The sequence below is a fragment of the Oxyura jamaicensis genome, chromosome 8 (genome assembly GCF_011077185.1).
Source record: "Oxyura jamaicensis isolate SHBP4307 breed ruddy duck chromosome 8, BPBGC_Ojam_1.0, whole genome shotgun sequence".
NCBI lineage: Eukaryota > Metazoa > Chordata > Aves > Anseriformes > Anatidae > Oxyura > Oxyura jamaicensis.
The window spans coordinates 12,162,029-12,184,220 of NC_048900.1; the positions used below are offsets into that span (position 1 = coordinate 12,162,029).

The window sequence follows — 22,192 nt, forward strand, 5'->3', positions numbered from 1 at the left end:
TATCTCCGGGGGGGGCCCCCCCCAAGGCGGTATATATCTCTTTCCCCTTTCAATGTTTTGCAGTGGTGGTAAGTACAAGAGAAGGGAAGGGAGGGAGCTGCAGCATAGGGCAGCAACGGATGTGGAACAATCAGAAACCAAATACTCTGTTTTAGGGTGTCCCCAGTCAAGACCTGGGACCAGGATTGCACTTCTGCTCAAGTCAGTGTTAGAGATAAAGTTCATACCTCTGTTGTGATCTGACCTCGTGCTATTATTACAAATGATTAACAAATCCTGCTGCAGCTCCCTTATCACTCCTTTGTCATTCCAGCTGTCATTGAGGGCTGAGATAAGGTTTTTGCAGTAGAGCACGAGGTACATCTCTCTCTTGTGCTATATTTTTAGGCAAATGTGACATTGGTGCAGGACTAATGTCAGGAATATTTGATGGATATTGTTTTTTTTTCTTTCAGCCTCTAATATTTGGAAAGCAGAAAGGTTGGGTAACACAACCTGTACCTGCCTCCCCTGTCTTCCACCTCAGCAGGATGACAGGTCCTACTCCCAATCCCTTTCAAATTCCAGATTAGAACAGCTCTCTTTTTCTTAAGGGTGGGTTGGCTGGGCTTTGGTCCCCACCACATCAGCGTTTCTTGATGTGCTGTGGATTGCATCGCTGTAAGTCAGGGAGTGCAAGAATATCCAAAGCTGGCGTTTGCTGGAGAATTACCTCCCAGGAGGTGGGTGAGAGACTCAAGTTCCCTTGGATTTGGGGAGACAAATTAATCCTGTATCTCTCCCAGAATCCTGGGGTCTTCCTAGTTCAGTTGGGCTCTGCCAGGCATAGAAAACTACCCGCACCTCCCTTCTTTTGCCAAAAGGCAAGTCTTTGCTAACGGTAAACAGGAAAGCATTTTGAAGGCAGGCATGTTTGCACGTGGGGGAACAATGTAAAACATCGATTTTGATTTTATCCCAACAGAGTTGTGTATTTTTAAAAGTAATACTTAGCTTTGCTGTCAAGGTGAAAACAGTGAAAATGTGAGGCTTGTATCCAAGCAGTCCCCTGATGCTGGGCAGGAGGAGAACATCCTGCTTTTGGGGCAGCTGGAGGGGAGGAGACTGCTTCCTACCTGGAGTCCTGTAAAGGCACGAATGAGAGTTGGAGCAAGCAGGCAGAAAGGAATAGCCTTTGTCTCTTCTGTAGAGGTTAAATAAACATTAAAAAAAAAAAAGTGTCCTGGATCTGCAAGGATTTGGAGGAGGTAGTGAAGGACCACAGGCTGTGTACAGTTCAGTGGAGAGTTCTGCAATTGTTTGGAGGAAGGGGGAGTAATACGGATGTTTTTATTGCAACATGTAAGGCATTTTGATAGTCTTTTAAGATGATGTGATCCTTTTCCAAGCTCAAGCTGGGTTGCATGTGATAGAAAGTGAAATAAATCTCACGGAGTGCACCAAGACTTCCCACACTTCCGCTGCAAGTAGAGTGTTAAGGAGCAGTGTTTCAAGTGAGGATTACCTGCCATATGGCAGCAGTGTAACTTGAAGTGTTGTTTTCAGGTCAACAGACAGTCAGCTGAAGCTCTGGAACGTAGGGAAACCTCACTGTTTGCGCTCCTTCAAGGGTCACATCAATGAGAAGAATTTTGTAGGGCTGGCATCCAACGGAGACTACATTGCCTGCGGTGAGTAGAGCAGCCACCCTGACACGTGTTTGGCTGACTCCTTGGAGCTCCTGCCTCTCCATTTGCAAGGCATACCAGCAAGGTACCACATAGCTGCATGGACCTCTTAATTAGAGGATTGGTCTGAGCTTCCACCCTCCTCTCCCTTCACAGGGAATGGTGTAAGGACCCTGATCTAAGGAGTTGTGAACTTAGTTTCCTCTCATTAGAGACGAGGTCTTTATATATGATGATTTGGGCTTCCTGTCACCAAAAGCTGACTGGTAATGCAGTTGCTGTTGATGTGGTGTATGTCTTCAAAGTTTATCAACTGATGCATCCTCCTGTGTCTTTCTAAGAAAGGTCAGTAGCCTGGACCATGGGAGCAATCACATTCTTGTCACTTAGTACAGCATTCTGCATGGTGAAGCAATGACCCTCAGTGTGAACAGCTTTCAGAAGACTAAATCACCCTTAAGCAGTTACTCCTTTGCTAGCTTGTCTCTTTGCCACTTAGGTTGGGCTGTTGAACCTCTGCAAATCCTCAAGTCTTGGTGGAAAAGCAATGGCATGCTGATCCCTGTGGGATGAGTGGGATGGCTGCTCCAGCGCTGCGGGGAGGAGGTCCTTAGCTTGTGTGTTCTCTGATCTCTCCACAGCTTGCAAGGCAGAAATTGGGATGGATTTCTAAACAAAGTCTGCACACTGTCTAGTTTCTCTTACTTAAACCTCCATAGACCAAGCTGTCATACTTGATTACTGCAAGCAAAACTGTGACAGTGCTACCTGCCTCATGGCTGTAACGCCGCGCAGGCATTCCACATACTAGAGTAGATGCAGTGCTTGGATTGCTGGGCCCTAAGGGAGTTCTGGAGTAAGGCTGGGGTCCTGGATATTTTACAGTTGTCTTGTAATAAAGCCTGGCTCTGTTTTAAGCATTGTGAAAGTTTGCTGTGGAGCATGCCCAGTTGCTAGGGCACCATGAGCACAATGATAACTACTAGGAGGAAGTGTCACGTCTTTAAACAACAAAAGAGCTAAGAAGCCGTATTTTTGCGCCTCTTTGCAGAATGTAATCTTGCATATTTACTTCTTATTTCCAGGAAGCGAAAATAATTCCCTTTACCTATACTATAAGGGCCTCTCAAAGACACTGCTGACATTCAAGTTTGATACGGTCAAGAGCGTCCTGGACAAGGACAGGAAGGAAGATGACACAAATGAGTTTGTGAGTGCTGTCTGCTGGAGGGCGCTTCCAGATGGGGTAAGCTTCCTGCTCGGTCAGCTGGCTGGGTGCTAAAGGGAGGCCTCCTGCTTGCTTAGGGAGTGACACCGCTGAGGGTTTGACTGCATTTGGTGTCTTCCTGTTCGTGGATAGCGCAGACCTGTGTAAGAAAGTCAAGAGCTGCAGGTTAACTGAAGCACTGTGGACCGTAGGAGGGGGATGTTGGGGGACAAGGGCCTGCTGTGGTCTAAATTCTATCTGTGTATCTGAATTTCTTTTCTTCTGCATCTGAAATCCCCAAAGCAGAACTGTATTTCTGACATGCAATTTGTTTGTGTGTTGTGCAGCAGTTTTGTTGCCTTAACAAAGACGTTTACAGATACTGTGCACCTCTATTTAAATGTTACTGTCCACACGGGTTTGCTTGTTGAAATACATGCCGTGTGTTCAGATAAGAAAAGATGTAAAAGGTGAGCCCAGGCTGTAGTTACCTCAGTGACAGGGAATTCATATATGTAAAGCATGTCCTGATGCTGCAAGCAGACCTGAATCCACTTTTGTGAGTGTTCTTTAGGCGTGGGGCTGCTTTGGAGGCCAAGAATGCTGCTTGTAAATTCTGAGTCTCTTTGAAAACCTTGTGTAAAAAACAAACAAAAAAACCTTGAGCAAGTGACTCTCTCCTATGTGAGTGTTTGGAGATCAGATATTTAACTGGTTTGCTGGGAGGAGGAGGAGAGAAGCTAATCCTCTCATCCTAAGTGCAGTCTTATCAAGCAGCTAAAATGGAATGTTGCCTAATTGATGTCCTGAGACATTGCATTCACAAAGATAACATTTTGGAAGGGTAACATCTACCAATCTGTTTCAGCATGAAGAAACTGCCCCCACAACTGTGATTCAGTTGTAACTGTCATGAATGTCAGATAAATGCTTCTGAGTGGAGAAAAAATAAAAATAAACAAAGATCCAGCATCTGAAATAATAGATTGCATTTTCCAAATGAAAATGGAAAAGTGGGGTGTTTCAGTTTGAGCAGTGGACACAAGTAAATGATGTAGGGTCACTGATGTTTTTCTGGCTGGGGATTTAGGGGGATTTCTTGTATACAGATGGCACATCTCAGATGAAGATTGAGTATTGGAAGTTGTGTAATGTTGTTTCCGCTGGATAAAAATGTGCTGTGGGAACCTGGGTCCATATATGTCCTTTCTTTAACTTTCTTTACTACAGTGTTTTTCTGTTGGGTTGTCCTGCTGACCTCCTGTGCAGCTTTCCTACAGACCACACGATAATTGTGGTCTCACCCCTTGCATTATTTCTGTTGCTGCCCACTCCTTACCAGGCTTACTGTGCTTTACAAACCTGCTGTTCAAGCCACTGGGAAACTTCTGAGCAGTCACCGAGAGCTGTCAAATAATTCTTAACTAGAACAAAAAAATCTGTGCAATGAAAACATAGGAATTTAAAACCATAACAATTCAGGAACAGTTAAACCAGGCCCATGAAGATTGCACCAAATAATACTCGAGCTTTCCCTTGTTAAGCAGCATTCAGCATCCGTCACCGCTCTGATTTTTTTCCTATCACTCCTCTGCTTTTCCCTGGGCTACTTTCAAATCAGTGTTTCTCCCATGGCAGCCTCGGTACCTGGCTTCAGTTTGTAACAAAAACAGCAAAAAGCTGCCTGTGATCTGAGACACACTGGCTGAACACTTTGCGTTACCTGTCTGCAGTGCGTGCCATCCTGCTTTACATCCCGAGCAAGCAGTCACACTTGCTTTTGCCAAGAAGCCTTCATGTTTCCTTGTACCATCCCTCCAGCCTCCCCAAGGCATGAAGTGCTCTTCAGCGACGCACCCGCACACTTCTCCTCCCTCTTGTAAGGGTGCAGCGGTCCTCTCAGGTCTAATTGAGACTTTGCTCGTGTTCTTCGGAAATTAAATTACTGCACAGCCAAAGGTCACTTACATCCGCAAAGTCTTGCTCAAATGATGGAACTTTCATTCTCCTTTTTGATAACGTTTCTTAAATTGACAAGATTCTCAAATGAGCTGCCTATGTACGGGCTCCCTAAAAGCCGGCGTGCTTTTTAATGATGCGCGGCTGAGAGAAGTCCTTTGCCTTGCAGTGCTGTCAGTGTGTACGGGAATTGGCCAACTTACAGCTTATTTCTAGCTTACTTACAGGCTTTGATCCTGAGTGAGTCACCCGGCCTTAGTTTCCTCATTACGAGAGCGACCACACCTACCTCTTACTGCTGGGGGTGGTCGTGCTGGTCCTGCTGCAGGATACCGATGTCGAAGCGCAGAGCTTAGCACAGGCTAGGAAACCTGCCAAAGAGCCGTAGCAAGCACTGTGGGTAAGCTTTGTGCTGGTCTCCGTGCCTTGTTGGGCCACTTCAACACCATCTTGCTCGTCTCCACAGCGGTGGTCACTGTGCAGTAACTTTGGTTTGCAAATGGGAGCCTTTCAGGCAGGGGGCTGCGGGTGCTGCGTGCCAGCTTTTCCCCAGGACACCCCAGCAGAGCAGACTCTTCTGTTTCCCCGTGGTGTTGCTCTCAAGGATTGTTCTTTAATTAACCTTTTGAGATGAGATGAGTAAGTTTCAGATCTGTCAGTTATCTTGGGAAGCAGAAGTATGTGTGCTCCATTTCACGCACTTAAGTGCAAAATCTTGGATCCTAATTAAAACTTAAACCAGAACTTTCAGATGAAATGTCATTGATTCTTTCTAAAATCTATTTTTGTATATTTCAAGCTTTTCCTTTCTCCTGAGCCAAAGTCAAGCTGTGCCAGCAGTCCTTGCCAGAATCCACTGTTGTTTCCCCCTCTCTTGGTCTTCCCCTCCTTAGGATGATGCAGAGACCTTTCTACTCCAGCTGCCACTTCTCCAGCTGCGGAGGTCCAGGCAGTGTGTTTTTTCCACATGTTGAAGCTGTATTGAGTTAGAGAAACTGTTCTTTGTAAGTGCTTATTAGCTTTTTGCGTAAGGCTTATTTATTTTTCAACTCTTACAGCTAGGTAGTTTTTTAGAAATGAGCACTAGCTTGTAGGGTAGTATTTGTTAGACTATTCAGAGAAACATTTCAGCATGTACTTCAGGGAGCAAGCCTTTGTGTTTCTTTTGATGCTGCATTTTGGACAAAGGTAAAAGGGGTTATATATTTTTAAGGCAGTCATTTGTATTTTGTGGGTAATGCCATTTGTCACTTCTTCCTCTAAAAACCAATCAAGTTTGAAGAGTAGAGAAGGCTTCAGGAAATTGTTGGCTGAAGTGACCTGGTAATATGAGTTGGTAGGTTAGAAGCAGGATCAGAGACACATTTCAGAATCCTCCCAGAACCAAATCTTTGTTTCACAAATCAAGTTTTTTTAATATACCTGTCACCCCTTATTTCTGGCACCTCGGCAGGATTTATCTAACTTGATTTTAAACCCAAATCTGGTCTTGAGATGGCTGCATGCATTCTTCTATTTTGTTAGCACCTAAGCAGACTGAAGACACGACGTCTTCCCCTTCTATAAAGGGGGGACGCCTTTTGTTTGGACCCGGTTTGCTATTCCAGAGTCCAAGATGTGAATTGCCCATCTCTTCAATAGTTGCAGCTCAAGTAGCCCCTTTCCCAGTCATGGTTAGCATTTCTCAGAAAGAAGCTGTCAAAAGAGAAACAAATGCTGAACCTGCTCCCAGGACAGCAAGAAGGTATTACTGCTGAACACAGAAGCAATTTGATTATGTAGATTAAGCATGGCTCAATCTATCATAATCACTGTAAAGACTCCATTTAATTTTGTACCTGTTTGCATGAGTATTCATTACTGCTGATAAGCAGGTTAGCTGGGGAAAGATTTCTCGAGCTGAAATGTCAAGGTTTCGATACGAGTAAGGAGATAAAGGTAAGAGCAGGAAAATGCTATGTAAATTAGCTTAGGTAAAGCCTTATTTATATGTGCGTATATATAAAATATACATATATTTTGTCTTTTAGAGGGGTAAGGAAGGGAATGCACTGAGAGCAGTGCTGCAGACTGTCCAAGGCACCTAGCTCTAATGAGAGGGTTGGGGGCTGCGTGCCGGGAGGACTGCGGCAGGAGGAAGAGCAGGGGCACGGCAGCGCTCTGCAGCCATCTCCTCTGCATGACGTGGGAGGTGCTGGTGCACACTTCCTCACCTTGGTGGCACTCCACAACAGTCAGCTCAATTCAGGGGAGCCTGGAAACAACTGTCCAGCCACAAGTGAGAGAAGCAGGCTGTGGGACTTCAGGGCATCAGGCTGCCTTTAGGCACTCGTGTGACAGAGATCTTCATAACTAGTCTTACATCTCCGAACTAATCTTCGTTAATCTATGAAGATGGAAATATTCCCTTCAGGTAGGCTTTTGGTGCAGCTCTTTGGAAAGCAAGCTCTTCCTCCGTTTGTTTTTTCAACTCCCTTCAACACTCAGCTTTGTTTCTTAATGATGTCTGGCTTGAATTCTTTAAATAGAAGCCTGTAATTATTTCACAATAAGCTGGTCATTTAATAGGGCTGTAATCTTGTTCAGTGATGAAAAGTAGCCATCCTTTGTTTCCCAGTAGCCTAATAAATGGTACGCAGCATACACATGAGCTAGCGTGGATTCTGATAATTTACAATCAGCAAATTGGCTCCCTTCACTGGATTTAATTTAGCCAATACAAATTATTTCGGGAAGTGATTCATTGCCATTTTAAAGCACTAATTAATTTGGATGACTTATGAACATTAGAAACGAAACCTCCTTTGTCATTCCCAAATAACCAAATTGCTTATTCAGTGACATTCCTGAGTAACTTGTATCGAGTGCAACTACATCCTTTGTAACTTGAAACGTTGATTTCAATCAGACTGGGGGGGGGAACAGGAGGAACACTTCATTTTTGTGCTTCTTTGCTGCTGAAAAGTTTAAAGTCTCAAAACTGCCAAGAATTTTGACTTACAACTTCGGCTCAAGTTTGCTTATTTTCACAGCATCCTCAGCCAGTTGTTCAGATGGCAGTTAAGCTTCTGATACCTGAAGTGTATTGCAGGGGAGAGAAAAAAGCCTGCCTGAAGTGGTCAGACCCAGACCACCCTTTGCCTCCCTCTGGTCCAGGTGGCCGTGCAGGCAGCAGTGGGAGTGTGTCCATGGAGGGGACCTGGAGTTTTCTGCTTCATCCTTTTTTGCCTGAAGCAAGGCTGGGCTTAGGTTCCTTGGAAGCTGGCCCCTGGCGTTCCTGAGCAGCATCTCCCAAAGTGGTGTTCTTGCAGGTTATTCCATGGTGTGGCATCGCAGTGTCCTGGAAATGCAGCCGTTTTCCCTTGTGACTGATACATGCAGCAGTTTATGGCAAGCTGAGAATGATCGGCTTTTAAGAAAGCCAGGAGAAGTAGCTTTGATCAGATTTATTTTTTATTTTTTTTTTTTTTTTCTCTCTCCCCCTCCTAAAAATCTTCAAAGATTTTCTTCCCTCTGGTGGAACTTGCCTAAGCCCTGTAGCGTGCACACTGTGAAGCTGGAAGCTGTGTGATAGCTTCCCGCTCCTCTCTAAATGCCCTCTTCCTCTCTGGCCTTTGGCTGTGCTTTAAAAGTGACATTTTTGACTTTTTTACTTAGCTGCTTCACACTTCCCAGTCTTAGAAGGGAAATAAAACATATTTACAATCTATCTTTCTCTTCCTCCTTTATTTGCCTGGGAATCTCAGATCTTTGGTGGCAGCTAGAATATTGCAAGATAACATCAGGCATGCTTGAGGTTTTTTTTCCAAATCTTAGCTTATTATTATGCATACCAATATACACGGTATATTTTGTTTTGTATGCCACTTGAAAACTATTGTTGTGTGGAGAATAATTTCTACCTTAGACATTTAAAAAGTCACCAGTTCAGTACGCGTGCTCCTTTGTTTTGAATGTGCCTGTGTTCTTTCACACCCACATCTCCTCAAACACTCATTTTGGGGCTTTATGTTTTGTTTGGCCAAAGGGAACTAATTAAAAAAAATAAATGTTACTCTAACAGTGTTTTACTCCTCATTGCAACGCTTGAAGTCCAACTGCAGAGAACTTACTGGGGAAAACCATCCTCTGTTATTAACGGCTCATGCGTTATATTGAAACTTCACACGGACCGAAGTGTCAAAACACTGAAAGGCCATCGTGGTAATGTGATTATGCAAATTACAGGCTTTAGGAGAAAGTGTTTAAGCTGGACTCCTTCGTACAAGACGACAAATATGGGTAAATGCTCTTTCATTACCACCTCTCCCTGGTTGCAGGGTGCCTCCGAGCTCCCTCCCAGCATGGGTGGTGAGCACCAGGGGCAGGGCTGAAGGGTGTCAGGCTCAGCCCCCAGCACTGGCTTCTGCGTGCTCCTTATGTCTGCTGAGGGGCATTTGGGGGGCAGAAAAAGATGCCTCGCCTCCCCTATTTTGCTGCTTCAGGGCTCGACACGGCATGACAGCAGGTAGCTGGTACATAATGTGTACGTTAACTCTTCCTTTTCTAGATGCAGAGCAGCCTGTGCAAGCAGAGGGGATGAGGCTGTCGCCTTTGTTCAGCCCTGGAAGTTCAGGTCCCCTGTGGTACTGCAGCAGTCTGATATCATTCTAGCTTCTATTTTAAGAAGAGCCTCTCCAAGAAGTGTAGGTGGCTCTTTTTTTTTTTCGTTTGTTAGTTTTAAGTTTACATTTATTTACATTTACAAACTCAGTTTCTCTCTCCTGCAAGGTGAGGCGTGTATCTTTTTTCCTGCATAAATCACAGAAAATTGCCACGGGGGTGATGTTTCTTTGAAGTACAGACAGATCAAAGTTGCACATACATCTTGAATGAAGGCAGTACTTACATTCAGACTTCCATAGCTGATATTTGCTTACCAACGCATCTCTCCTCGTGCCAGGAGAAGCGTGATGCGGATGGGACTGACGTCTTCCTTTTTGGAGTCATCTCCTTCCCAGAGCAACTGAATGACACAGTGGTCAGCATAACTCTGAGTTCTGTTGACACTACAGTTCAGTAGCTGGTCCTGGCAGTGCACCTGCATGGATAATGGATTGCAGTTCACTCCACTGTAAGCAGAGGTCCATGCAGGTTCTTGTTGTTCCCTAGGTTTTAAGAAAATAGCAGCACCCCCACGCAATCAGAAGTTGTGTTGGTATGGTACACGCTGTGAGCTGGGGGTGCAAAGTCTCTGTAGCTGCCATTAAACTTGTAAGTGGCTGTGTTTGTCCCCTGCTGGGACTCTGCTGCTTTAGTAACCATCAATTCATTATAAAGGTCTGAGCTGTATAATGGATGAACCCAAGTCAGGAATGCACCTGGAACCTTGACTTTGTTCCCAGCTCCATCCTTAGTTCCTCGTTGTACCATACAAGCTGAGGAGCAGCAGTATGTATTGTGGGGCCCTTCACATAAGCTGTATCCCCAACAGCACCAGTTAATAGCAAATTGCTTGTATTATGGTAGTGCTCAGGGACACCCTTATGTATTCTGTGGAGGGCAAATAAGAGCAGATTCATATTCAGGGTGCATTTGCTTATCAAATTAAACTTCGGTATGATTTTTCCTTACCCACCAAACCTCTGCAGTGCTGCTGTTGGACCCTTGGACTGAACTGATACATGTCCTGCTGGGCTGTGAAGATGCTGAATCAAACAATTGACTATGTTGTTATAAGTTTTATTTTATTTTCTTCAGATGATGCCTAGAAACCCCTGTACTGTGAGTTGTCAGCTCCTCTTTTCCCATGTTTGTTCTTAATGTCTTTGTGAGAGAGCTCAGCCTCGTGGTTTTTTTCTGTAGTACGAGGCTTTGAGGGGGTGGGCTTGCTCTCTCTTCCCCCAGAATTCATAGCCTTTGGATAGGAAGGCCTACCTCTAATCATTCTTCCACCCCCCCCCTCCCCAAATAACGTTGCTGCCCCCCTCTTGTCCCTGCACAGGGGGCTTTGCTCCAAGACACTGCAAGCAGTAAGTCCTTGCAAGAAACAGGCAAGGTTTGCAAGTACTGGAGCCAGCTTCTGTTGCCTGATCTCAAGCTCCAACAAAAGGTGGTCTCCTCTGGATTAGTCACGAAGACTACACAAGCAGCCTCTGCTATCCTTTCCACTGTTAAGTTCATCTGGCTTTGTTTGTTCATGGTTTGGGGGCTTTTGGAAGTGCCGTCAATCTGCTGACATCTCTGGTTGGAACAGAAGAGCCAGTGAGATGAGCTCTGGCTACATGAAGCTACTCGGGGAGCTAGGCAGTACTTGGTTCGTGGTGTGAAGGGGCTCTTTAAGATGGAACTGCAAGGGTAAAAATATATCTCACCATTTTGTGCTGAAGGAGGAGCCTGGTTTCAGAGCAGTAAGAGCGATGCAGGGTTTGGGAAGCCATTGGCATCAGGCTCGCCATCACCCAAAAGTCATCTTCAGTGCAGCAGCACGATTCCCACACCGAGGATACCAGGAACTCTCACTGCTAATGTTCTGCTGTCACTGCTGCTTGAAGGTGGTTTTATAACCTCATTCCCTTTAAAAAAAAAAAAAAAGTGACTGCTTCAATTACAGTCAAAGCAACCTCTCAATATTTTTTTCTCATTTTCTGGTGCACCTCCTGATGGCGAGTTGTGGGAGGCCACCACCATTCAGGAGTTGCGGTTCATGAGCTGCATCAACCTTGTGCTCTGGTGCTCCTAATTAAGCAGTTTTACTGGCAAGGATTTAATGTTTTACAGAGTCTAAATGAAGTGGAAAAAATATGAACTGATTTTTTTTTTATTTCCAGCACAAGATTTTGATCAGATAATTTAACCTCTGGGTGAAATGGAAGTAGAAGCATTTATGCACAGGTCTGCAGAAACTTTGCTTTATGTAGGTCTCTACATTAACAGTTCTTGGCTTTGGAGTAATCCTTCTGAAAGCTTCCTTATGCCTTCTGCACTTCCATTATCAATAGCAAAACCCCAGAGCATCTTGAAACCCCCTAACTTGTGATCGGTTTAACACCAATTGCATTGCTTGTTAGTGAGGCAAGAATTTCAGCTTTTGTCACACTGCTTTTCTAGCAGCAAAAAAAGATTTGTCTCTTTAACCTAGTTAAACTACACCAGGTTTCTCAGTGTTGTCACAGCATCCTAACCAAGGCTGGACGAGCTAGCTACCTGCACGCAGTCAGCTGGAATCGAAACTACCTGGGTATGTAATTAGGATATGTAATTATTTTCTATAGGATACCTACAATTATAACAAGCAGCCCTGCCTAAGGAAGGGAATCTGGTACAGCTCGAAAATGACACTTTATGATTTAATGAGTACCTCCTGGCCAGGAGTGGTGCTGGTGGTGTCGGTCATGCAGCTGCACAGCGGGGTTTGCCCTCGCACACGGCTCCGCGAGAGAAGCAGTGCCTCAAACAGCAATGCCTCTTTCACGCTGTTGTATATCAGAATCGCTTCCTGAACTTTTATCCGGTTGCTAAAGCTGTAGGAAAGTAAGTTGTGTGCTGCAGTAGTGGATTTTCTAGATTTACTTCGTATGTCTGAAGTGAATATTAAGCTGAGCAGAGAGGCGCAGCCAGGGGAGCGGGCAGATGAGACAACTGCATTGTTTTCCACTTATTTATAATAATGAGAGATACTGGAGGGAAGATAAGCAGTATTACATATACTGGGAGGAAAGATTGGTTCAGATCCAGTAAAAAAAAAAAAAGTTCCTTTTACCTGTAATGTGTAGATAGTGTTATAAATTAATTGCAGCAGGAGAAACCACATCCCTCCTCACTGGCAGAGACTCAGCATCCGTATCCTTGGTCAAGCCTCCAAAGCAAGCATACATGAATATTTTTTTTCCTAGTTTCTTGGTTGATCAATTCGATTGAGCCATTGTTGCCTTTCTCTTCCAAGACAGGCTTCTCTACAAAGCAGGCTGATCAGAACAAGTTTGTTCTCCAGACCACCCACTAATGGAAAGCCTGTCTAGTCTGGGAAGTGTGTGCTCGTGGAAAGTCCTGACTCGTTTAGAGCGAAATATCCTTGATTAAAATAGGAGGTTAATAGTGCTTCTGTATGTGTCTTGGTTTAGAGCTCGCGCGTTAGCTCCAGCATTAGCAAGGATAAATTCGAGCCAGCAGCAGCTTAAAAAAAGAAAGAGAAATGAGCTGGAAGTGAAATACAAATGTCCTTATTTAGTACAGAAGGATTCATCTTGCTGTAGGCTTTCTGTTTTCGTTAGGTTCTCACTTGACTTGACGGTGCAAAAGAAGAAGTTGGGCAACGTTTGAAAACGTGAGGTAAAACAGGAGTTAGCAGCTTGTGAAATTTGGGTTCTGGTGTTGCAGCAAGCAGCCTGCACTGGGAACGCACAAGTTTTCTCAGTTCCAAAACGTTAGAGTATATATTTACCTTAGGAAGAGTAAGCAGAGACTCTCACTGAAAATCACCCTGCTGGTGCTCAGATGTTTGTATAAGAAAAATACTGCTTTAAAGATTTCTTTTAGATAAATGTTTGGATAGTGGCATGCTTCCAGGGCAAGGAGGCTCACTTCGCTGGCAGCACCCTTCCCAGGGCACCGTCGATTGCAAACTCAAATCCTCTCCAAGTCCCTTGGATGCTTCCTGCATCCCTGCTGTTCCCGTAAGAATGCTCCCTGCTTTTCCCAGGAGCAGAGCTGTCTGAGCATGCAGGTGAGGACAAGGACCGTCTCCTTGTGAGCCAACCACAGTCTCAAAATCTTTAGCTTTTGATCCCCGTTTTGAACCTGGGAGTTACAGCTCCCTCCCCACGCCAGAACGGGTGAGAATTCATTTTTACTTTAAAGCTTCTGTTTTCCTTTCTGAGCAGGTTTAAGATGGTTTTATGATGCAGACAAATGTGTTCTCAGCCAGGATGGGGCTTCTGTATTCTGTATATCTGGAATGGTAACACACAAATGAGGAATTTGACTCCATCTCCCTATAAATAAAAGGTAATGAAGTAACAAATCTGATATGCGCTAAGCCAGGCTGTCTCTGCCACTCCTTATCCAGAGGAACACATACTGTGTATGTGCTTTGGTTTTTCAGGGTCCCTTTCTTATTGCATGATTTAGCTCTTGCCTGGAAGCTGTAGCTAGGGTAGTTGATTGTGAACTTCTCACAGGAGCTGTCTTCCTGCTGCTGATGTAGCAGTGTATATAGGCTTGCTGCAACAAGAAATAAGTCTTGTTTAGTCCAGTTGTTTTTATCTTCTCAGATTCACTGTGCTTTGTCCTATATTCTCAGGCTTTGAGAGCCTGCGAGGAAACAGCCGGTACCTGCCGTGTCCTCCAGCTCCAGAGCCATGATGTCTGTTAAGGAGTAAGTCAGCAGCAGCATCTCTTCAGAAAGAGCATTTAAAGGGTAGTAAAAATGAAGGAGGAAGCAGATGGAAATTAATAATAAAAAAGTAATCAAATGCTGGAATTGTTTGTTGTCTTCCCTCATCAGCAGAGCTCAGGTTTGTATTCTCGTATTTGTGTAGCTGAAGGATATGAAATCAGAGGTACTGTGTCTCTAAACAAGGGGCTTGTTCATTCCTGTAATTCCAGTAGTAAATGGCGCAATTTTTTTCATTATGGGTTTGAATCTTTTTAAACATCCCCTTGGCTGTTAGTGTCATTGGTAGCTTAATGGATTTCTTGATTGTTGAGCTCCTTTTTTGATACAGTATTGTTAATCTGGGCATGCGGTCAGAATGAGGGTTAAAAACAGTCATTTCAATTTGAGATATCTAGAGATAATTTTTATACCCACTGTGTGAAAATAACTTGAACACTACTAGAATTATCCATTGTAAGAGAGGTGATTTTACTTGTGAATTGGGTTTACAGATAAAATCTTCCTCGTTCCTGGGACCTGGATTTTCTATTCATCACTCTCTTAAGATTAATCGGGAGCAAGACTTAATCCAGAAGATGATTGAATTGTCCTTAAACAGTGATATAGAACATTACCCAGATCTCACTTTATCAAAATCCTTTTTCAGTCCTGCAATACTGAGAAATCACGAGCATATGAACTGCTTGTGATGTGCACCACACAAAGATGCTTTTTCTTTATTTGCTGGCTCTTTAGAAAGGAAATATTTTTGATTTTTTTTTTTTGGAGTAAAGTTGTCATAAGCTAACATTGTCATAAGCTGTTGTGTGGAACGGGCTAAATGTGTGTAGCATATTAGGAATTTTGTCTTGCAGTAAGAAGAAAGGTTTCCTTCCACCCGCAAAAGCCTCTGACAGCTTAAAGGTCTGCCATTAACTGAGCCACTGCTGATTTTGTGCAGTTGCCAGGACAGAAATTCAAGTACCTCAGTGCAGCTGTATTTCCAGACTGGGAACCTGCTTTCAAATTCTGTCAAAACAAACAAAATAGCAAGGAAAGACAAATGGAGGCTCCAGCTGCCCAGACCCTCTGACAGCCCTGCAGTGTGTCCAGTTGAGCTCCAGGATCCTGCAGCAGGCATCGCCAGGCAGAGCTGCAGCCTCCACTCACTCCCACTGCTGCTGCCAGCCCTGACTTCGTGCTTATGCTGCAGCGATGCTAACAACAAAAACATAACTTTTAAGAATTAATGCCTCTTTAATCTCCTGGTTTTCAGCAGGAATGCTTGTAGAGCATGCAGGTTGTCCTAAATCTCCACTTACAGCACAGAATAACAATTTCATCTCTTTTTTGTTGTTGTTTTTTCTCTTTTGGAGGAGCAAGATGAGAGCATGGGGTGGAGGGGAGCATCTAATTTGAGGACCTCCAGGCTGTGACCTGCGAGCTTGATAGTCCATCACATAATTTCAGGACTCCCACAAGAAAACAGTTTGTGATCAGTAACACTCGGGAGCTGGTAATAGATGCATGTATCACATCCAAAAAAAAAAGTGTACGTGTTGTTTAATGGCCTTGCTGTAAGGACACTGGCAGCCAGCATGCTGCTGGCACGCTGCTCCTTGTGGTTTAGGAGGGTAGTCAAGGCCAGGAGAGTTAGGGGCTTATTAAAGGCACTGCAGCTCCAGGCACTGCTGCTAGCTAGCAGTCACCAGGTGAATATGAAAGGAGCCTTTTGTGCCTTGTCGAGCACCTGTGTCCTGTGCAGCCTCTTTCTTGTGGCCAGAGTGACTCTGACCTTCTGAGTTAAACTTGCCCACTTCGTGATGATTTTTCTGTTATTGGAATCCCTTTTTCTTCAGCTGATTTGCGTTCACTAAATCACATTTCAGTTAGGATTTGATGCAGGCAGAAGCTGTGGGTAAAGGACTGTACCAAAGTCTGATTTAATCAAGAAGTTGTCAAGGGCTGGAAGCTGTTGGACCAGTTGGGACCAGCCGTGGGCAAACGAAGAGTGTTTTGTCCACTGTTGCAGTCTTCCTAGAGTAAAGTGGAGGTCTCTGTCTGCTTTAGGAGAGCCAACTAAACTGGATCGTTCCCCTCCATACATGTTTTAAGCCAAAATGGGCCGAGACAGCTCCTGCAGCCGCTTCCACAGCTTGTTCTGCTGCCAGCTGTGAAGGTCCAGAGGGGGGCATTGGCAACCCAAAGCTAAGCATAGTCGCTTAGGGGTAGCCCAGCCCCGTAGTAAAGCAAGACTATAGTCAGAGCTGTTGTGCTTTGTATACAAACATCGTTTTTTCAAATCCTTGTTAGGTTTATAGCAAGCTGGCTGGAGAGGTGATTAAATTCTGCTGGAGAGGTGCATGGGATGGAGCAGGTCTGCATGTCCTCGGGTTCCCCTTCCTTTTCAATTCGACCTGCTGCTTCAAGAGGCAGTAATTTGCTGTGAGCCAGCTTTACAGTTTTGGTTGAAAATGACTGTGCAAAACCCCTCAAAGCAGTTCATGTCCTAGAGTCATTTAAATATATCCATATATTTGTATCTAAAAGGCACCTCAGAGTGTGAGAGCTCCCTGGCATGCCAAGGGCCATCGCAGTCATCTGGTGGTGTCCCCAGACAGGATCCAGTGAATCTTCAACAGACCTCGCTGTGTTTGTCTGCCCAGAAAGCCCAGGTACTGAAAGGAAAAGCAGGGAGGAGGGAATTGCTCTCTGAGGTTTTTGGATGAGCGCTGGCCTGCTGCCTGGTTCCTGTCACTGTTTTGCAGAAGTGAGACAGATCTGGAAGAGGCTGCAGCTGTGTATCTGAAAAGTAGTGCTTTTAATTGTTAATTAATTGAAGCTACCATTTGCATTTGGGGTTCTCGTTTTTAAAGAATGGCATGCATGCAACCACTGGCATTGCTTATTTATAGCATGACTGAACCAGGAACTTCCTTAAGCTGTTTTGCTGGTACAACTGTACTTCGCTTATTGAATCTCTTGCTTTCCCATCCATTTTTTGGCTTCTGTACTGATAGCCCTTGTTATTCTAGTCCTTGACTCCCCTCCTCTGCAGACATATAAACCTGTAATGTTTTCCCTTTTGTCTTTGTAAACAATAGGCAGTCGGGCTGATAGCGTAAGTACAAAGTCAAGGGGGCTTTGCAGATTCAGCTTGACAGCTCCTCTCCCTGAATTATTTAAAGGCTGTAGACAAAACCGCCCATCTAGAGCTTCAGATGACTTCTCATCCAGTATTGTGGCGAATCCCTGATACGTGAGTCCCACTGATTTTGCCCCCTGAAGTCCATGCGATCAGTAGAGGAGCAAATGCAATCAGAATGCAGGGGCGATCTCCTGATATCTCTCCAAGAGAAGAGTTGAGTTGCAGGGAGGTGAGGTGGAAGAATATAGGGAAATTTCTCTCTAGCTGTAAGGGTTGTGTGTCAAGTTAGGGTGGCTGGTTTTTTTCTTCTCACAATCAGTGAACTTATCTAAAGACATGCTACATCTTTCTTTTGACTTAACAGCCCACCAAGGATTGCAATTATTTTTGCATTCTCATAGTTTTTAAATCTAAAAGGCTTTTCAACAGTTGAATGACCCAGTGATTTCTGATTTCTCAGGTACATTTCTGTTGCTGGTTTCACTTGTCCTTCTGGATCCTGGGCTGTTTTAGATGGATGGGATCAGGGAAGCAGGCAGCAGAGCACAATTGAGTCCTTCAGATGATGTGAAGTTCATTATTACCTTTTGAATAGTTCATTCTGCAGAACTAAGTAGGGAAGATGTCATGCTTGGCACTTACTGCACTAAAGCTATAAAGCTGTGCTCTCATCAATCTCAGTAGCTAAGGCATAGCCATTGTCTCTTCCTGCTCCCTTCTCCCCCAGGTAAATGCAGTAGAGAAAGCATCAGAAGTAGGATATTAGAGAAACAACCTCATATGTATCATCTGTACACCGTATGGTTATGTTTAATGAAGTTCTTCACCTTTTATGTACAGTCATACCTTTATTAAAATGCAGTTTACTCTATGTCTTTCAGCGCCAGCAGTGCCGTTTGGTAATCAACACTGATATTTTGCAGCATGGCCTTCCTTTGAGAGCTGACCCGCAAAAATGTCAGGCGGGCTGCAACATAGCATCCTTCAGCAATGCCAAGCTTTCTTTCAGGTTACAAGTGACAGGCAGCACCCTGCCTGACAGCCTTGCAGACACAACCCAGCTCAAGGTCCAGTTCAGCTCCCTCGTGCATGTGCCCATGGCGATAAGGATTTACGGAGACCATGCTGACCTCGAGCCAGCATGGCTCCAACCTCATTCTTGTCTGTGGGTGAGCAGGGGGATGGCTCTGCTGGCTGGGGGAGGATTCCCAGCGCCGCTGCCCCATCCTTATCTGTGCTTACCCTGTTGCAGCAGAATAGAAGGCAGAGGAAGAAAATGACTAAAGGCTGCAGCTGGCTTTCAGTGGCAACCTCTAGTTTATCAACAGATTATCTACTGTGTAATTTTCCTGTGTGTTCATATGATGCCCTGGCCAGTGAAAATATTTGCTTGCTGCGCTTGGAGCACTTTGAAACGCTATTTTTGGGAGAGAAGGCTTCCTGTTTCTAGGTAAAGCACTGCTTTGTCTGCATTGCAGGAGGTTTCAGGTATGTAGTGCTGCAGTTGAGCATGTTTATACCATTAGCTGGATTGAAAGTTGAAGGAGAGCAGCAGGTTGTGAATTGTTTCAAGATTAATGGAAACTATTGTTTTACCTTAATTAAACTTTTATTCATTAAATCAATATCCTCTTTCCAAAACAGGTGTATGGCATAAATAGCGGTAGTATAGGGATAACTTCATGAAGCTCATATAAATACTAGTATTAACACTTTCTCTGCAAGAAACAACTTGTTCCTTTTCTCTCACCAGGTGCTGGTGGTTTCACTTGTGATACACAAGCCATGCCATGTTCTAGGTGGCTTCACGGATCTTTGTCCTTGTGCCTTCCCCCTGAAATCTCCTCTAGCTTTTTTTCCTGACACATCTCCTTCCAGACTGATGAAAACTGTTCTGTGAAAACACTTTCAGAGTTGCAGCTTGTGTATTTTCTCCAGCTTTTAAAAAAAAAAAAAGTGGGTGTGTATATATTTTTGTGTGTATTTATTTTTACATTTCCTGTAGTGGTTTATACAGCTACAAGCTGGGCTGTCTTGCAGGCAGGTATCCTTTCCTCTTCTGTTCTTACCACCACGCAGCTGCAGCCCTTCGGGTGGAAGCAGCCTGGCAGGGGTCAGATATTTCCATTCTCTTGCTGTGCCTCACTTCCCCTGCCCTTGCTGTAGCTCTGCTGGCCACGCAGACACCTAAACCCTCACCTTCCCTGTGTGCAGCCTTGGGTGGAGGTATAGCATCTTAGGTGTGCTGTCACTTCCCCCCCACAAACAGCATCCTCAGCCTTGGCACTTAGACCCTTGATTTTGTTCCAGTTGCTGTTAGAAATACCAGCCCTGGCTTAAAGAGAAATGAGGGCTTTGATTTCCACGGCTGCCAAACTTCTGGCCCATCCAGAAACACAATTAGAAGCCTTGCAGATGCAGCAAAGCCATCGTGTTTCTTTTCCAGCTGGCATGAGCAAAACATCCAGAGTAGTTAAATTGCGTTCTGCAGGTATCAGAGCTCTCGAGTCCCTGTGCAGCGCGATTCCAAGACCCATTAACAAACTGGTCAGGATTTCAACATATGTCCCGAACCTTCAAAGTTGGCTTGCTTGCAGAGGAAGATGTTAACCTGTGCTGTCTGAACCGCCGTTGCCCTGGTCCTTTTGCCTAGCAGCAGTCAGAGGTTACGGATCGTGGTGTCCAGCCAGCAGCCTGCCGCAGGCACCGCGCAGCACCCGCCGCGGCTCCCTCGTTGCTGTGCTGTCGGGGTTCTGTTTTGGCTTGGCGGCCGGATTTCACGTCAGAACGGATGGGGATGTTCAGGGGACATTATTACAGTTAAAGCTTACAAATGAACTGTCTGGGTTCGGCTTGTCTGAACGTGAGCTTTTTTGCATGTGTGGCAGGTGGAGGTGACTTTCATTAGGGCAGCGCAGAGGAGCGGCAATCGGTATAAGATCCAATTTGCTAGGTATTGTCCAAGCAGACAGCAAGTGACAGTTTATTGCCCCTGAAGGCTTGACAGCCAAGCCATATAAAATGAACAGAAGCAGAGTATGAATCCGTTATCAGCTTTAAATAAATTCATTTCCCCCGTCCATCAGCCATTTTGTGAGGTTTTTTGCCAAAATGTTCTCCTCTTGCTGACCCAGCCAGCCTGACTCAGCTTGGCTCTCTGCCATTCCTGACATCTTTTAGGATTAACCTGTTCTCCCGTGTTGATTTTCACCATCTGTGCCAATAATGCATTAATTGTTCTTCCACTTTTGCTTTGAGGGGATGGTGCCATGCGATGGGTTTAGTCCCGTGTGGCTAAGCAAGGCTTTGGGCATCACTGCTCTGGAAGGCTCTGTGTCCTGCCATCATAAGGCTTTGCATCGGTACCCAGGTCCCTTGATTTCAGAGATCCAGTTGCCAAAGAGGTTGAGGAGATGAGCTCCTCTGCATTTCAGTGAAAACTTCTGAAAATGCAGCTGTTTTTGCTTACAGGCATGCAGTTGGATTAAAGGGACTGACAGTAGGCATTGTCTGGGTCTGAAATGTTTCACCACGTGATAACTGGGAAACCTAAAGCATTACAACAGCAAGTAACTGCATACAGAGCAGAATTAATGAGCTTCAGCAAGCACAAGGCTGGACGTGCCTGGGACCGGCTGCTGTGCTGAATTCCAGGTGGCTGCCAGGCACTATCAAAAAAAAAAGCCATCACTGACAGCGCTGTGGGCAAATCAATTTGGCTGTCAGCTATAGCATCGGTCCCAGGAACCAGCACTTCTTCTGAACCAAACGGGGGAATCAAACAGAAGTGCTGGATCTAGAACTGTTTAGGCTGAGGACACAGAGGAGCGTGTCCTCAAACAGCTGGCGTAGGTGTCAGAAGGGAAGGGGCAGTGGCAGGAGGGGCTCCGCGGGGCCTGAAGCACAGGTGAAGCCACAGCTTTGTAGAGGAGCGAGGACACTGGAGCTCCTGGTATTTTCCAATATTGAAGGGCCATTGCCTGTTGTCCAAACCCCTTGGCTAGGTAGCATGTTGGACCCCGTGCCTTCAGCCTCACCTGGCATGCTGATGTGGGCTGGGGGGTGTTTTAGTGTGCCTGATGGGTTCGTGCCCCTAGTCTGTCTGGGAGAGAAGTGCAGCTGGAACAGGTTTCTCATCAGCAAATAAGTAAATAGCACAGCTCAGAAAAGAAATGCTTATTAGAAGAGTGAAATCTCAGGGGTATTACTTGCTGCTTCTTGTCTTCGGTGCCTCGTTATGAACATCTGGATTAACCTTGAGCAAATCCACTGGGGGTGCTGCCTTGGTTTCCCCACGTGTCAAAGTAGGATAATACTTCAGCTGCCTCACCAGGACATTTGTTACATTTAATTAATGTTGTAATGTGTCTTTGGTTCCTCTGGTTAAGTATGCTATGTGAATGCTAAGTTGTTTTTACTGATTGGATTGTTAATTAAATGCGCACATATAAATGATTTATTGGCATTAGAGAACTAAGACTTGATAATTTAAAATATTAACATCAAGGTGGCTAGGTCAATTTTAAGCCTACAGCATTCCTCCTGTTAGGAGGATTAAACTGGTACTGGAAATTTAGAGGATGTAAATGGCATTGGGAGAGAAAGGGAAGCAGGAGCTTGACCACCTAATGAGTTACTTTGTGGTGTCTCTGTGGAGACTGTTTTAATTCAGGACCCCACCTGCATGGCCTGGGGAAACCATTGGCAGGATCAGCGGTGCGCTGAGCTTCGGAGGGCACGGGAGGTGTCATTGAACCATTCCTCTTGGACCAACTTAGAAACCATTTGTCAGCGTTCAGAAGAGCATGCTCCAGTTTGACGTAGCAGATGACATGTGAAATTAGCTTTGTGTTCCA

General features: G+C 44.9%; 1 protein-coding gene and 1 non-coding gene across 2 annotated transcripts in view; both read left to right on the forward strand.

Moving 5' to 3' along the window:
- COP1 (COP1 E3 ubiquitin ligase) overlaps positions 1–22,192 on the forward strand; it is a gene marked incomplete at its 5' end in the record, with an annotated part of 125,922 nt that overhangs the window by 90,566 nt on the left and 13,164 nt on the right. The window contains 2 exons of the mRNA XM_035333377.1: positions 1,546–1,670; positions 2,753–2,913. Of these exons, the coding sequence (XP_035189268.1) occupies positions 1,546–1,670; positions 2,753–2,913 (286 nt within the window). The remainder of the gene's footprint in view (positions 1–1,545; positions 1,671–2,752; positions 2,914–22,192) is intronic.
- On the forward strand, positions 16,163–16,296 carry LOC118171163. Its single transcript, XR_004753081.1, has one exon.